This window comes from Colossoma macropomum, unplaced genomic scaffold (assembly GCF_904425465.1).
Source record: "Colossoma macropomum unplaced genomic scaffold, Colossoma_macropomum, whole genome shotgun sequence".
Taxonomy (NCBI): domain Eukaryota; kingdom Metazoa; phylum Chordata; class Actinopteri; order Characiformes; family Serrasalmidae; genus Colossoma; species Colossoma macropomum.
In genome coordinates this window covers 20,645,834-20,661,937 of record NW_023494807.1, presented here as the reverse complement: position 1 = coordinate 20,661,937, position 16,104 = coordinate 20,645,834, and the positions used below count along the sequence as shown (strand labels likewise).

General features: G+C 38.3%; 1 protein-coding gene across 1 annotated transcript in view; it reads left to right on the top strand.

Annotated features, from left to right (window-relative positions):
• ncana (neurocan a) overlaps positions 1–16,104 on the top strand; it is a 149,521-nt gene that overhangs the window by 48,960 nt on the left and 84,457 nt on the right. Inside the window, exon 2 of the mRNA XM_036556625.1 lies at positions 200–270. Within this exon, the coding sequence (XP_036412518.1) occupies positions 201–270 (70 nt within the window). The 5' untranslated portion in view covers position 200. The remainder of the gene's footprint in view (positions 1–199; positions 271–16,104) is intronic.

Sequence of the window (16,104 nt, the reverse complement as noted above, 5' to 3'; positions counted from 1 at the left end):
AGAAACAGATTTTTTTCTCTGGCCGCTGGGAATGCAGTTCTATGCCATATGATGTGTTGAACAACCACTCTTCAAAACAAAGCATCCTCCTTCATGTTGGTTAGACATCCCATCCTGCATTTCTGTGTTTTCCCTGATACGTATGAACAGCCAGTGTTCTGGGTTTTGTATCTGAAAATGTTTTTTGTATCCTCTGCAGGATGGGGGGTGTGTGTGGTGCCGGTGGGCTGCAGGCTCTGGCGGTTCTCCTGTGTCTCTGGGCTGGATGTGGTAAGTGTTGAATCTCTCTCTGAGCCTCTTTTGATCTCTGTTTTCTCTGATGGCTCCAGCAAACCTCCCTTACAAACAGTAATAATTCATCACCGGTAAAGAGAGAAGGACGGCTTCCAGCTGGGGTTCTTTTTGGTCTATTACCGTAACTCATAGAGAAAGTTCTTTTTTTAATAATTACACACTCTTGGGTCATCACTGACTCCAGCTTCTCTAGCGCGACTGTAGAGGATGTGTTTGAATTTTCATGACTGTCAGGGGATGTAATCTTCTTCAACAGATAACAATATGCCAGAAATGGTTCATGCTTCAGAGAAATGTACGCATTAAGGTTAGAGCTATTCTGTGCTATTTGTGGTATTCACTAATGGATGGCATTTACATGTAGCAGCAGCCAAAAGTTATGATGCTAACACTTTTCAAATACCCCCAAAATGTGGATAAATAAATGATCTAATACTTTAAAAACTTTGTTTTAGCTATTTAACAGGCACTCACAATACAACAAATAAATAACCGCTTGATGTTTAGTAAAGAGCTGAACTGCCTGGTATTCAAAAGCACAAATAATAAGAAAATGGAAAAGATAACTGTAGCTGTTTAGCTACGATTAGTTAGCCAGCTAGCTCAATGCATCCTCATGTTGGAAGGCTGTGGGGTAAGCCCCAGCTGAAAAACACTGGTTAAACCGGTAGACCAGTATAGGGTATGTTTTTATCTGTGTTTTTTTCTTTCTTTGTTTTTTTCTGTTGACCAGTATGAACAAGCTGGTGGACCAGCTTAACCAGTTGAACAGCGAAGGGTATGTTTTCACCTGGTCCAGCTGATCAACTACCTTGAGACCAGGAGAAATGTCAGTGATTAGATGTAATCTCGTAACAATAATCCAATTACATAATAAAGCAGATAGTCAAAGGAAAATAAGTGAAAAACCTGGAAGTTCCATAACAAAAATTATTGAAACATAAAAATAGGACTCCTAACAACTGTGCAACGTGGACCGTCTGGTAGACCACCTAACTGTCCCTATCAGACAAACAGTACTTAAAGCTTTCATCTTTGAGAGAGAGGAGAAGATCGACTCCACTGTTGCGTCAGATCTGAAAAATCCACAGGTGTTTCTGTCCATCCTTCCACTGTGAGAAGACAACTCGACACTATGAGTCTGAAAGGGTTTGTAGCTGTCAAGAAGTCCTTACTGAGAAAAGAAAATAGACAAAAAAGAAGAGAATTTGCAAATCAAACAAAGAAGCTGGTGGTGCTCTCAGAACAACTGACTGACCACTCCAGAATCCAGACCTCAACATCACTGAATGTTTTAGGGTTTCTTAGATTGCAGGCAGAAAGTGTAACTTCTAAGACTGAACTTTGGAGGTATGGAAAAATTTCTGCAGATTTCTTTGAAAAACTGAAAGCAAGTCTCCTGAAACAAATAGACACTGTAATAAAGGTAGAGTGTGAACACACTAAATATGGAAAATATATTACTTGTTGAGTCTTCTGTGTAATTTTCCATTAAATATAAGTTTCTGCTTTTTTTCTGACACTAAAAAATGTATAACTTGTAGTTACTGACCGTTTTGACTGAAAATTAAATAAGCAAAGGGTGGTCTCTGACTTTTGCACAGCATTCTATACACAGTACATATTTATATTAGTCTGTAATGGTTATAAAATAGTTGAAAGACTTTATTAGAAGAAACTCAAGTAAAATTACAAGTAGTGTAGCTAAATTCTCAAAGTACTCAAGTAGCCTATGAGAGCTTATGTAATTAGAGTAGCTATTATCTGTTACTTACCAGTAGCTGAGATAAGCTCAGGCTAATTCATAGCTCTTTCTGATTAATAATCCAGAAGATAAATAAGTGAATAATAAACCTGTTTTCCATAACATCCTATGGAATGCAGTGTACTGGAAAACTGCCACACAATCAGTGGTTTACCACTGCCCTTGTAAAGATGCCGTTCAGAAAACGCCTACTCTTTACACCTTTACTGCTTTCTGTACAACCTTGTAGTACGCCACACACATATAAACACACACACACACACACACACACACACACACATACATGCAGCCTCATACATCACTGTACAAGAACCCAGTGTGCTTCTGCCTTAACCAGACCGGCTCCTTGTCCTCTTTGAGTGTGTGGGTACCATAGATCAACCCTGCAACTAACATCTCTATTCTGGTGCTGGTGAAAGAAGCGGTCAAGCATGGCCGTCTATGGACATTAGCAGCATCAGAAACAGTCTGCCTGCGCGAATCATGCTGTGGGTCCAGCCCTGTAATACATCTCCGGTCAAGCTGCATGCTGTGGTCAGCTGCCCTTTTATTAAATACCCTCAAGCAACAGATATGCGTCAAGGTGGGCTGATGGGAAGGTCAGCCCACCTGCCAGGCCAATTTATGCTCCTGTACTTTTATACCAGCCCCCTATAGAACGATGGCCTATATATAACGGCCTGTGGAACAGCTCAGACATGAACTCTCAGGCTGGCTTTACATGGTGAAACTAGTTGCAGGTCATAAATGGCTTGAAACATAATTTATTCCCAACTTGACAGTTACACAAAGCAATTCAGAAAAAATCAGAGTGGCATGCAACACATGCAGTTGTTCTACTAGCTAGCAAGAGTAGTAGCTCTATTACTAACTCTGTATTTATGAATTAAAATATTTTTTGTATTAATATTTATATCTATGTATTGTGAAATATGGAAGATGTAAATGTAAACACACTGCAGATGACTTTATATAGCCTGAATGGTAAGATATAGCTATATGAAAGAGACTGGCTAATCTTAGTTGGCAAGATTAGTAGATGTCAGAATCTTCTGGGTGTATTAAATCATCTGCCATGCATCATTTATGATTTCTACCTACACATTTAAAAAAGATGGTTCTTCAAGGGTTCTTTAGCAAAGAAAATGGTTCCATAACCGTGAACACTCAAAAAACCCTTTGCATGATTTAAAGGGTTCTTTGCATCATGAAAGGTTCTTCAGACTGATGGAGAATGTGCTGTAGATGGTTCTATATAGAACCTTTTTGAAAAGTGTTCTATATAGCACCCAAAAGGGTTCTCCTATTGTTACAAGCTTGACATCCTAACAATAGATAGACACTTTTTGGTGCTATATAGAACTGTTTTCGAAAAGGTTCTATATAGAATCACCTACAGCACATTTTTAAGAATGATTTCATTATGCAAAGAACCCTTTAATCATGCAAAGATCATGATGCACTAGGCTAACAAAGCAGAACAAACACAAGCTTAAACAGACAACTTTCATATTAACATTAGCTGGCTAGCAAACAGCCCTATATTCCCAAGATCCTTTATTCCCAGGGCCCTGTGTTCCCTCATTGAAATTGTCTTATATACAACTCTATGTTCCCTTTGCTCCATATTTCAGCCCCATGTTTCAGCTCGATATTACCTCTGTTGAGTTTCTTCTTCAGTCATGCCTTCTTCAGGAGCAGAACTTGCCCAGATATCTGATTTGACACGACATTTATTTGGTCTATTATGTAATACTTCAAAACTATGACATTTGATTTGCTACGTTCAAACTGAACTTAATGTACTAAACTACTCAGTCTATAAAACATTCCTGCTATTTTTGTTTCCCGTAAATGTGTTACTTTGCCAGTTAGCTAGCTAGGGGCTACACAACAAGCAACAAGAAGGACAGTGTATCAGCAATTGTTCTGTATTCCACACTCTCTCACTCACTTTCTACACTTCTCAAAAAACGGTCTTCTTTACAAACTAGCTGAGGCAAAGTGTACTCCTACTGAAAAATTGGTTCCTCTTTGTCCCCTGTGTCACTTTCGGTGACCCCAAGATCTCAACTATGACCTGAGTAACTCTTTTGTAGTTTTCTTTAATGTATCATATTGAGGTATGATGTATTATATGAAAACTGATTAAATGTACAGCCCTGGAAACATAGGACTCTGAGCATGTAGGTACAATCCCACATGTTACCACAAAATAAGCAACATTCTCCTCCTCTGTTTTATTTTCCTGTCCATGGAAATCAATCAATCAATTCAATCATTGATTGAAATGATATAATCTGACATGATGTGGTACATTAGCTCCATTCTGACTGGCTGTTCCATGGTATAATTCCATGGTCTGGGTCTGTTTTCTTACAATGTTTGTGAGGTTGTGGTCATTGATGGGATCATAAACTCACAAGCATGCAATTTGCATTGTGGATGCAAACCTGCAGATGTCTGCAACAAAACTGCTCAAGCAAATAATAATTTGAACAACACCAGCCACGTTTTCAAAGAAAACAACAGTCTTGGAATGGGCTGTTTAAAGTAAATGTCAGTTGGTTTGACGTTTTGTTTCCTAAAGTGTTAATAAAGTGTGTTCAGTAAACTGCACCACATGTTTTTTTAATGGGAGACAAGTCTGGACTTCAAACTGTCCATTCTAGCACCCACTCTCTCTGATTACACAGGCACACTGTTTTAATGTGTAAAGAATGTGATTTACCCTTGTCAAGCATTAATGGAGTCTTCACAGATTGTAAGTTAACCATACTATGGGTACCAATACACCCTCACACAATGACAGACGCTGGCTTTTTAACTTTATGCTGGTAACAATCTGGATGATTTATTTGGCCCAGAGAGCACAACCTCTGTTATTTCCATAGACAGTTGGAAAGGTGGACTCATCAGATGAAAATGGGTGTTTTCACTGTGCATCAGTCCATTTCAGATGAGCTCCAGCCCAGAGAAGTCGGTGGTGTTTCTTGACGTTGTTGACATGTAGCACCTGCTGTGCATAATAACTTCATTAAAGACAGTTTGTCAAAGTATTCCTGAGCCCATGCAGTGTTATCCATCACAGATTTTTTAATACAGTGCCGTCTGAGGGATGAAAGGCATTCAGTTGTGGTTTTTGGCCATGCACTTTATGAAAAGAGATTTCTGCAGATTCCCTGAATCTTTTGATTATATTATGCACTGTAGAAAGTGAAATACCTAATGCGTGCAGTCACTCGCTAAGGAACATTGTTCTTAAATTGTTGTATTACTCACTGATACATTGCTTGACAAAGTTTATTTATATAGCACCTTTCATACATTGTGGTCATTTAAAGTGCTTTACAAACAATAAAATACAGAGTTAATTCAAATTGTACTTTATAACATGAGGGTGATGTGTTCCCTTCTTTTACTCATAGTGAGACTCTGGCAGCTGCATTTTGAATCAGCTGAAGCTGAGTCTAGTTAGCAGACCACTACTGTAATCGGCCCTGTTTGAAATAAAGGCCTGGATGAGTTTGTCCAGGTCTGCTTGAGTCAGAAAATCTTGTTGATGTTCTTAAGATGATTAAATGCTGATTTAGTAACTACTTTGAAATGACTGCTAAAATGAATGTCAGAGTCCATTTGTACACCAAGGTTACATACTAGTACTTCAGATTTTAGATTGTGTCCAGGGCAGCCAGTGTCTAAGCTATCTTAATTCAACTGCAGAACGTTTTGTCCCATCCAGTTTGTGAGGTGCTCGAGGCACTTAGAAAGTGCATAGCTGTTTAGGAAGAGGACCAAGTCGATCTGAGTATCATCCTTCATAAAGGACTAGGCCTTTCCTGGATGCTCCTGTTATACCCAAGCAAGATTACACAACCAGTGTAAAATGCATTTGTTTATTCACAACATTTATCAACGTTTTACAGTGTTTCTTGTCTTAAACTGTCTTGTCTCAAATATTTTTGGAATGTGTTGCAGGTATCAGTTTCAGAATGAGCATATATTTACAAACAACAATGAAACTCATATAGTGAAATATTAAATATCTTGTCTTTGCACTGTTTTTGTCTAAATATAGGTCAAGTTGCTGCCCCAACTTCGCTGTAGTTGAGCTTTGTAAATGACACAGATGTCCAAATACTTTTGGGGCAAGTGTATATTTAGAAAGGAATTGTGGAATTATTGTACGAAAATATTTTATATTACATTTTTCATGTTTATGAATATACATCATAAGCCTGACACTAACTGGATTTTTTTTAATCACCTCCAGATTAGAGTTAATGTGGATCAATGCTAGGTCAGCTTACAGAGCCTTTTGTGTGTTTGTGTGTGTGTGTGTGTGTGTGTGTGTGTGTGTGTGTGTGCACGCATGTGTGTATGAGAATGTCCATTTTATTTTACAGCCATATACGTCATAAATGTAAAGCTCAATACAGTACATATACGGTATATAGTCATATACAGCCACCTACCTGTGATGTATATGATCATATATAGCCACATACAGTACATATACAGTATATAGTCATGTACAGCGACATACTTGTCATATGTATGATCATATACAGCCACACACAGTACATATACAGTATATAGTCATATAGTCATATACCTATCATATATATGATCATATACAGCCACATACAGTACATATACAGTATATAGTCATATACCTGTCATATATATGATCATATACAGCCACATACAGTACATATACAGTATATAGTCATATACCTGTCATATATATGATCATATACAGCCACATACAGTACGTATACAGTATATAGTCATATACAGCCATATACTTGTCGTATATATGATCATATACAGCCACATACAGTACATATACAGTATATAATCATATTTAGCATATAAAGCTATATACAGTATATACATAAACAAAACATATACAGTATATAGTCATCTATAGTGTATTCAGTGATATACAGCATATACAGCCACATGAAACATTATAGTCATTTACAGCTATATATAGTATATACAGCCATATATAGTATACACATTTATTTACGGTCTTGTTTAGTATATACAGCAATTTATATTATATACTTTGAAATACAGTTAAATACAGCCATATACAGTTTATACAGTCCCATAGAGTATAGAAAGCAATATACAGCCAAATGCAGTATAGTCATTCACAGTACACACAATCATACACAGCCACACACAGTCATACACAGCCATAAACAGTGAATATAGCCATATACAGTACATTGTTGATGTCTACAAAACCTGTGTCTCCATTTTTGCAGTTTTTTATGTTTTTACATAATTCTAAAAGATGCCATTTGCCCTTTGCACTGTGATGAATGAACAAATAAAATGATGAATGAACAAATAGAAATCCAAAATGACTCTGAATTATTCTTTCTCCTGTGAAGTTGCACTATGTGGAGTATATGGTGCAGTATACAGTGGATGGTACAGTGTGTGATGCTGTAGAGTGTACAGGAATAAGTGCCCATACTCACATGGTAATGTTTGTGAGCTCGTCATGTATCCAGAAATAAGAATACAGAGGTAAAGCTGCTGCTTCTCTAGCACTCAGCACTGATAAACTGACACATCTGTTCACAACACACACACTCACACTCACACACACTCACACACATACACACACACATGGACGGCCCTTTGAAGTGCATTTGAAAAGCACTTCAGCATCACTGTTGCCTGCAAGAGAAGCAACATTTTAATTATTCACACAGCCATTGATGGCTGCTAACCACATGTTTTCATTCTCTCTCTCGCTCTCTCTCTCTCTCTCTCTCTCTCTCTCTCTCCCTCCCTCTCTCCCTCTCTCTCTCTCTCTTTCTTTTTCCAGTCTCTCTCTTCCCTCCAATCTCTCTTTTTCCATCTCTTTCCTATCTCTCTCATTCTGTCCCTATAAGCGTATTGAGTCTTTTGACCAATTCCTTTCTTCTATCAGTCTCTCTCTCTCCCTTCCCCCTTTCTCTCCCCTTTCTCTCTCTGTTACTCTCTCCATCTCTTCCCTCTCTCTCCTTAACTATTTCCCTTTCTCTTCTCTCTCTGCTATCTCTCTTTGTTTTTCTCTTTTCTCTCTCCTTCTCTCTCTATTATCCACTTATCTACTTTCCACATCTCTATTTCTTTCTTTTTCTTTCTATCTCTCTTCCTTTTCTTTCTCTCTCCTGTCTTTCTCTCTTCCTATGACTCTCTATCATTCTCTCTCTCTCTCACACTCTTTAATTCTATCCCTATAAGAGTCATATTGTATGGTTTGACCAGTGCCCGTCTTCTTTCTTCTATATCTTTCTTCTCCTTCTCTCTTATATTCTCTAAATTTTCTGTTTCTCTCTCTTTCTCTTTTTCTTCTCCTATCACAGCCATATTGAGTGCCGATTTGACCAGTTCCTTTCTCCTGTCTCTCTTGCTCACCAAGCTGCTGTTGCCATGGTGTTAGCTGGTGATGGCTGAGGTCTGTGTATGTCTTTGTCTGTGTGTGTGTGTGTGTGCGTGTGTGTGTGTGTGTGTGTGTGTGTGTGTGTGTGTGTGTGTGTGTAGAGAGAGAGAAAGAGAGAGAGAGAGAGAGAGAGAGGAGAGAGAGAGAGAGAGAGAGAGAGAGAGAGAGAGAAAGAGATTGAGTGGTTGGAGTATGTGGGCAGGTGGTCCAGTCAGTCATCTAACTGTATTAATATGTAACCCCACAGAGTGAGAGACAGCATGAGTGCTGATAAAGAACAGAGAGGCTACAAAAAAGGAAGGAAAAGACAAGAGGAGGAAGGAGGAGTGTACATGTTAGGAACACTGAGATTGTTCATGTCAAGTGAACAGAGTCGCAGAGATAAGGGCTGATGTGAGAAATGCCTGGTTGGAGTGTAAAAATTGGGTAAGAATTGGTAGTTAGTGTTCTCCTCCAAGCGTGTTGAGCTGTTCAATCACATTATATCATCAGCCCTATCTATTCTTCCCAAAGAGTGGGGCCAAAGTTGTGTGTTTTAGAAAGTGTGTTCTAGAAAGTTACAGTAAATCCTTACACTCAATAAGTGAACAACCATATTTTAGTGTTATATATAACATATTAAATTCTTATTTTTCCTTATAATGTGTATTTTAGTAAATATTTTAGTAAAAAATATATAGTCTAATGTTTCCTTTCAACCTTTTTGTGTATTAATTTGACTTTTTGGTCTTTGGCCCACCATAAACATTGCTTTTTGGCCTCTAAGACAAAAAGTTTGAGCACCCTGGCCTGAATACATTCATGCATGATGATTCATAAGCCACATCGTTTTACTTGCTGTTAACAACTGACTATAAGCTGACTATTTTTTAATTCTATGGACCCAGGAGCAACAGCATGACCAAAAGCTTGTACGAAAAATAAGAGCTGGATAAGCTTGTGTTGATTTACATCTTGCCTAAGCTGCAGATTCACTCAGCCAATCTGTGATTCCATATCAAATGTGTTTTAGGTATTACACAGAGCGAAGCGCCCCCTAGAGTCGTTATCCATTTGGGCTAATATTTTTAAGCCTACAACATTCAGCTCCACCTTCTCACAGTCTGTAGTTAGTACTTGTTGGGGTGGGTTGGTCTAGATGATAGCCGGTGTAATTTTGTTTACACTGAGAGATACTGTATGTTATTACACAAAAATGTTTAATGCAGAAACATTTTAAAATGCTTATCTGATTTTTAAACCACTGCAACAATGCTGGTTTCTATTAGCACCCTAATGGGATTCACAGTATTATGTTAGCATCTTGTTAACAGTGGTGTTACCTGGCTGGTTCTCCAGTTCTGTCAAAAACATAACTGCAAAACACCAGAGGGCACCAGCGAGCAAGTCCTGAAAGAAGAGGGGTGAGTGAAGCTGAACAGCTAAAAAAGTAAAAGTTAAAATAGCTTCTAACTGCTTGTTCAGAACCTTTATTTGCTTTTAGAAAGTAAAAGGATGTATTTCACTAAAAAAGGAAAGGAAACTTACCTGTATATTTACTTTTAAACAGTAAACAGGTTTTGGGCAGCATTACGACTACTGATTGCTGATTGGTTGACATTACTGCTACTGAGGGCTGATTGCTTGGCATTACTGCTACTGAGCACTGATTGGTTGGCATTACTACTACCGAATGCTGATTGGTTAGCATTGCTGCTACTGAGTGCTGATTGGTAAGCATTACTGCTACAGAGTGCTGAATTGATGGCATTACTGCTACTGAATGCTGATTGGTTAGCATTACTACTACCGAGTGCTGATTGGTTAGCACTTCTGTTACTGAGTGCTGATTGTTTGGCATTATTGCTAATGAGTGCTGATTGGTTGGCATTACTGCTACTAAATGCTGATTGTTTGGCATTATTGCTAATGAGTGCTGATTGGTAAGCATTACTGCTACTGAATGCTGATTGGTTGGCGAGCTGATCGGCTCATTGGCTAAGTGAAATGGTTTGCTCTCACTGATGTCATGAACGTACATGAAGCACCATTATAAACTCTTATAACTGCAGTATAAAATATAATAGTGGTGTTTTGTGTTTTGTGCTGTTCTGTGTTCAGGAAATTAATTAATTCTTCTGTAAAAATTCTATAAAAATGTTGAAGCATTTACAAACTATGATTTTGCTCAATTGTTCCATATTAACCCATTAATTTTGGACTCATTTGAGAGTGACAAACCTGGAAGGCATTATAGAGTGGCAGTTCTCCTCACTACACATTCTCTGCTTATAGTACAAACATTTAAAACTTCTAGCTGCTTATATCAGACATGCAGGTAAAATATTGCCCTTCAGAGCCCTTCAGTAATGATTTGAGCTTAATGTTCTGCTCATATAGCTACTCAGGTTAATAAAAAGTGCAATGCTGCTGCAATATAGCGTGATTGTTCTGTTAGCTCGCTGTAGCTAATGGGACACATCACCACATTACACATTATGTTTTCAGCTGTCTTGTCCAATATTATGACCAGCCATCACTGGGTAAGAGAATTAGCAATGTGTAAGCAATGCTGAAATGTTAGCACATGTGGCTATTGTGCACATAGTCAGTTTGGGCCTGAATGTGTCTGAGTGAATGTGTGTGTTTGCATGTTCTCTCCTATCTGTATGGTGTGTGTGTCTGTGTGTGTTATTTGGGGGGGAAATGAGTGGATCTTCGAACAATAGCAAGCCTCTGGGGGGCCTGTCTGCTAAAAGCAGTTTCATCTAAATGCAGATTTGAGAGGATTTTTTTTTCTTCTGTTTCTTCACGTGCGGGGGGAGGGGGGTGCGACACATCTTCTATACATTATTCAAACACTCTGAAATATTTCCACTCTGCTCATTTTCCTTAAGCCTTATAGTATTAAATATCTACAGTTCGCGTTGTTTGCTTTCGCTGTCCCAAATTGATTCGGGATGCAGTCGGAGAGAAGAAACGTATTCAGAGTAAATCTCAAAGTCAAGTTTACCCACGGATCAGACAGCTGACTGAGAACACATACACTGCCTGCTCGGGGTGATTAACGAGAGGGAGGGCGAGCGAGAGAGAGAGAGAGAGAGAGAGAGAGAGAGAGAGAGAGAAGCCCAAATGTAACACACCAGCTCTATAGAAAAGTTACTTCCCATGTTTGTAAACATTTTTACAGTTGTGTGCAAAAAATTGTACAAATCATATTTTGTTGATTTATGAAGTGAAGAGAAATGAACACACCCTCTGCAGCAAATTGTTTTCTGCAAATGTTGATGCACAGCTAGTTTTTTGATTCACTTAAAAAATATTGAAAAAAAATTCTGATGTGCAAATGTTTGGACACCCTACTAACTCAGTACTTAATAACACCCCCTCTGGCAGGTATCACACCTTGCAAATGCTGTTTGTAGCCAGCTTGGAGTCTTCCTATTTATGTTATAGGAATTTTCCAGTGGTGGACGAAGTACGCAAACAATATACATGAGTTAAAGTAGAGATACCCATGGTTAAATATTACTCCAGTAAAAGTAGATTTCCTCCCTGTAGACCTCCACTTGAGTAAAAGTACAAAAGTATTTGCCTTCAAATGTACTTAAGTATCGAAAGTAAATATACTAAAAGATTACTTAACTTAATGCAACTTAGTTACAAGTTTAAGTTAAATAAAAATTTGCTTTAAACACAGGTTCACAAATGTGTTTTTCTTTACTATATTGCATCTATAGGTCTCTGTTCATAAACATAAACTAGCCAAAACGAATTTACTGTAAAATGAAAGTGTTTGTATAAATTCAGAAAAAAGAAACATGCCAGTCACAACTGCATATGTGTACATATTTCTATATTGTGGTCTATTTACACAAAGTTAGGTTAGAGTCAGGAGTTTCTTCCATCATTTATGTAAGAATAGACACTCCCAAAACTTCACGCTGCTGCACTGACGTTGAACCAAATGCTTGCTCTGGGTAGGTACGTCCAACAGGTCAAAACAAGCTCAAAACAAAGTGCATGCTGTGCCCTGATTGGTGTACTTGCTTCACGCATCTTTCGTTTTGACATCTTATGTTTTTATACACGCATAAGACAAGAGGAACGACAGATTTTGCATAATGTAGCGGAGTAAAAAGTAGTTTTTTCACTGTGTCACATTTGCTTCCAGAATTTGTGGATATTTAGCAGAATCCATTCTTCCATCTTCCTAATGCTTCCATATGCCACTGTCTGCCACAAAACCCCAAAACATAATAGATCCTCCTCAATGCTTAACACTTGGCAAGGTGTTCTTTTCATCAAATATTGCTCCTTTTTTCTCCAACCATACCTTAGGTCAGGGGTTCTCCACCATCTCCACCCCAAGGCCCACCTGTGTATAATTACAATGCATAGCAGCCCACAGTAAAACTAAAATCAACTTTTTAAAACTACAACTTTATTTTTCTTTTCTTAAATACTGACACTGAAAACCTGAAAATTAGGGCCTCAAAAAGATTAAATCGGCCATTCTGGTTTGGTTTTTGTGATTCATTTGAAATAGCCAGACCACACTCCACTCATGGATTAGCGTCGTCACAATCAACAATAATGATAAATCTCACTTGATATCTGCTTCTATGTCATTGGTTTATCAGTTTGAGTTTAACCACTCAGGTCGCTGATGCTCGGCCAGATATACACTCTGCGAGTTGAAATCAAACGCATCCCTTCTCTATTATTTTATGGCTCATCTATTGCTTTTAACAACAGCTTGTGCTCAGTGTCTAAAGAGTCCGTCTTTAAAACAGTTGTTATGCTGACTGTACAGCGCCGTCATGCCTCTAGAGGAGGAGAGCCAGCTCTGTTGATTAACTCCCTTGTTTGATCACAGAGCACGTTTCCATCAGCAGTGAACTGAACAGGGTTTGTCGGAAGTGGATGGAGACCCCCGTTTTTTTTGGTGGACCGGTCCAGCTGTTTGCTGCAGACCCTAATATGGGTGGAGTTTTACATGCGTCAAAATGGAGTGACTTAAAGAAAAAGGTGTTATATATCCTCACCAAACAAAGCACCCTGAGAAACATCTCCATCTCTGGCCACCTGTCTGCATCGCATACCCACGGCTGCACTGTCTCAGAATGATGACATTTAATTAGCCCACTACTGTGACGTTTTTATTTGTTCATCTTTATTAATATTTACATTGGTTATACTGTGAAAACGTTTAATTCCTAGATTTTTAATTATTTGGTTAATTCATTTTACACTTACATTTTAATGACTTACAGTGACGTTACCAGCCAGAATTACTACCTCCTTTTGAGTAAAGGCCCGCAGACCACTAGAGGTTGCTTTTCGGCCCACTGGTGGCCTGCAACCCATAGGTTGAGAAACCCTGCCTTAGGTGATTGTGCCCAGGAGTTCTATTTTTACGGCATCAGTCTGCAGCACTTGTTTCCAGAATGCATCTGGCTTTTCTTGAGGTCGTTTTGAATTTCAGCCATTGACTTTTTGATGAGGTCGTAGGTAAAGCTGTTCATCTGATGACTCTTTCATGCAGATCATGTTTGTGCAACCTTCCTGCGGGTCCTTTGTGGTCATACAGGAGTTTAGCTTTGCCTTTCTGGCCAGCAAGCAAGCAGTTCTTTGTGAGAGATTTTTTGGTTTTATAGATCTTGCCTTGACTTCCACCGTTCTGCTTTCTTAATGACATTTTGGACAGTGGAAATTGCAAGCTGGAAGCACTTTGATATCTTTTTATAGCCTTCCCCTTTTTGTAGGCATCAATTAGCTCCATTTTCAGATCCTCAGCAGCTGCTTAGAGAAGCCCATGGCTTTTTAGTGTTAGCACAAGGTTTGAAGAGTCAGATTTTTTTTTTTAATATTTTACTGCAAATGTTGTATTTACTTCTTTTCACTGTCAAATGTCATTTGGTCAAGGGTGCCCAAACATTTGCAGACATCTGTGTGTTTTTTCTCATTAATTTTGTTCCATCTCCACTTTTTCCACCTCTAAAATAATAATAATAATAATAATACTGATAATAATAATGACAGTAATAATAATAGTAATAATAATAACAACAGTCAGTGAAATTAAGATTTCTTAAATCCTCAAGTTCTTTTAAATTGTTCTACAAGTTCGTTATGTTCTTGATGCTTTAGCAATACTGTATTCAATAAAACAGCCAAAATATGCCAATAAAGCAGCTTATGGAACTGAGGTGAGTTGACAGAGAAAAGAGGGAGAGATAAGAGGGAGCGAGAGGCAGTGACACAAGAAAGAAAGACAGAGAGACAGAGAGATACAGCAGAGAGAGAGCGAGAGAGAGTCTTTTGTCTAAATCTGGCTGTTCTTTGGTGTTATTAGTGTTCTGGGAGAGATGCTGTTGACAAGAAAGTTTGTCATTTTTACTTTAAGCTTCAGAACCAACCAGGCAGCTCACGCTGTTACAGTAGTATCTTAGAAAGCATGAGAGAGAGAGAGAGAGAGAGAGAGAGAGAGAAGGAGAGAGAAGAGAACATCACAATACCATTGAAGTATGTATGTATTACAGACTGGTGTAGACAGAGTTGTGCGCTACTGTTTTTTAATTCCCTTTTAGTTGAATGGGATTTTACATTTTACATTCAATTTACATTCTATGTTGACAAGGTCAAGTCCACACTTCTGGTTTGTTCTTTTGATTTCGACGTATAAATGACTTTTACATTTATACACTTGGCAGACTCTCGTATCCAGACTTGTCCAGTATTTTGGCAGCAGCAGTGTCCTAAAATTCGAAACCATTGTTTTTAATGAAGGTGCGAACATCAGTGGCAAGCACTGTTAAATTTCTCAGAGCATCACATCCACTCAGCATTTTGCCATTACTAGGCCCCCTTAAAATCCCAGACTTATTATATACTCAGGCTATTCATTCAGTGACTACGGGGACTTAAATGCAAACTAGTTGAGCTATTCCGAGGTTATAGAAGTGTGTAATAAAACTTTGGGCCTTGGCCATTTAAGGGGTTAAATTAAAGCCGTATTATGACTACAGAGGGCCTTAGTACAGCATATGTGGCTTAAGAGTTACACACAAAAAGGCAGTCAGTCTTTTAGATCAATGGACAAATGCCAAAGGTTTGCTATCTCTGCTAATATTATCAGCCTAGCCTTTTTTCAACATCCTATCTTTCAGCTTGTAAACAGTGAGTTTGTGAACAGGTTTTAAACTGATTTAATCTTTATAAATGATGTTGAAAGTTTTATTTCAATAAATTTGTATGAGTGTTAATGAGCTTAAACTTGATGTTTATCAGTGCTTTCACTACATGCATTATACAGCAGTGCTGTCCTACATGATGCTGTACGACACCGCAGCCTTTAGGTGTCTTGCCCAAGGACATGGTGTAGCATGGTGTGCTTTCCCAGGTTGAGAATCAAACCCTAGTCTCCCCAGCCTGCAGCAGTATTATTACACTACACCAACCACCAGATAGGGGAAAGATGTTTTTTCTTTCCACAAAACAAGTGGAAAGAAAAACTCAAATCATGATAAAATATCTCTTCTTCTACTTACAAACACAGATGTGGCACAGACTAAATGTTTAGAAAGATTAATCATTTTTATATCACAATCGC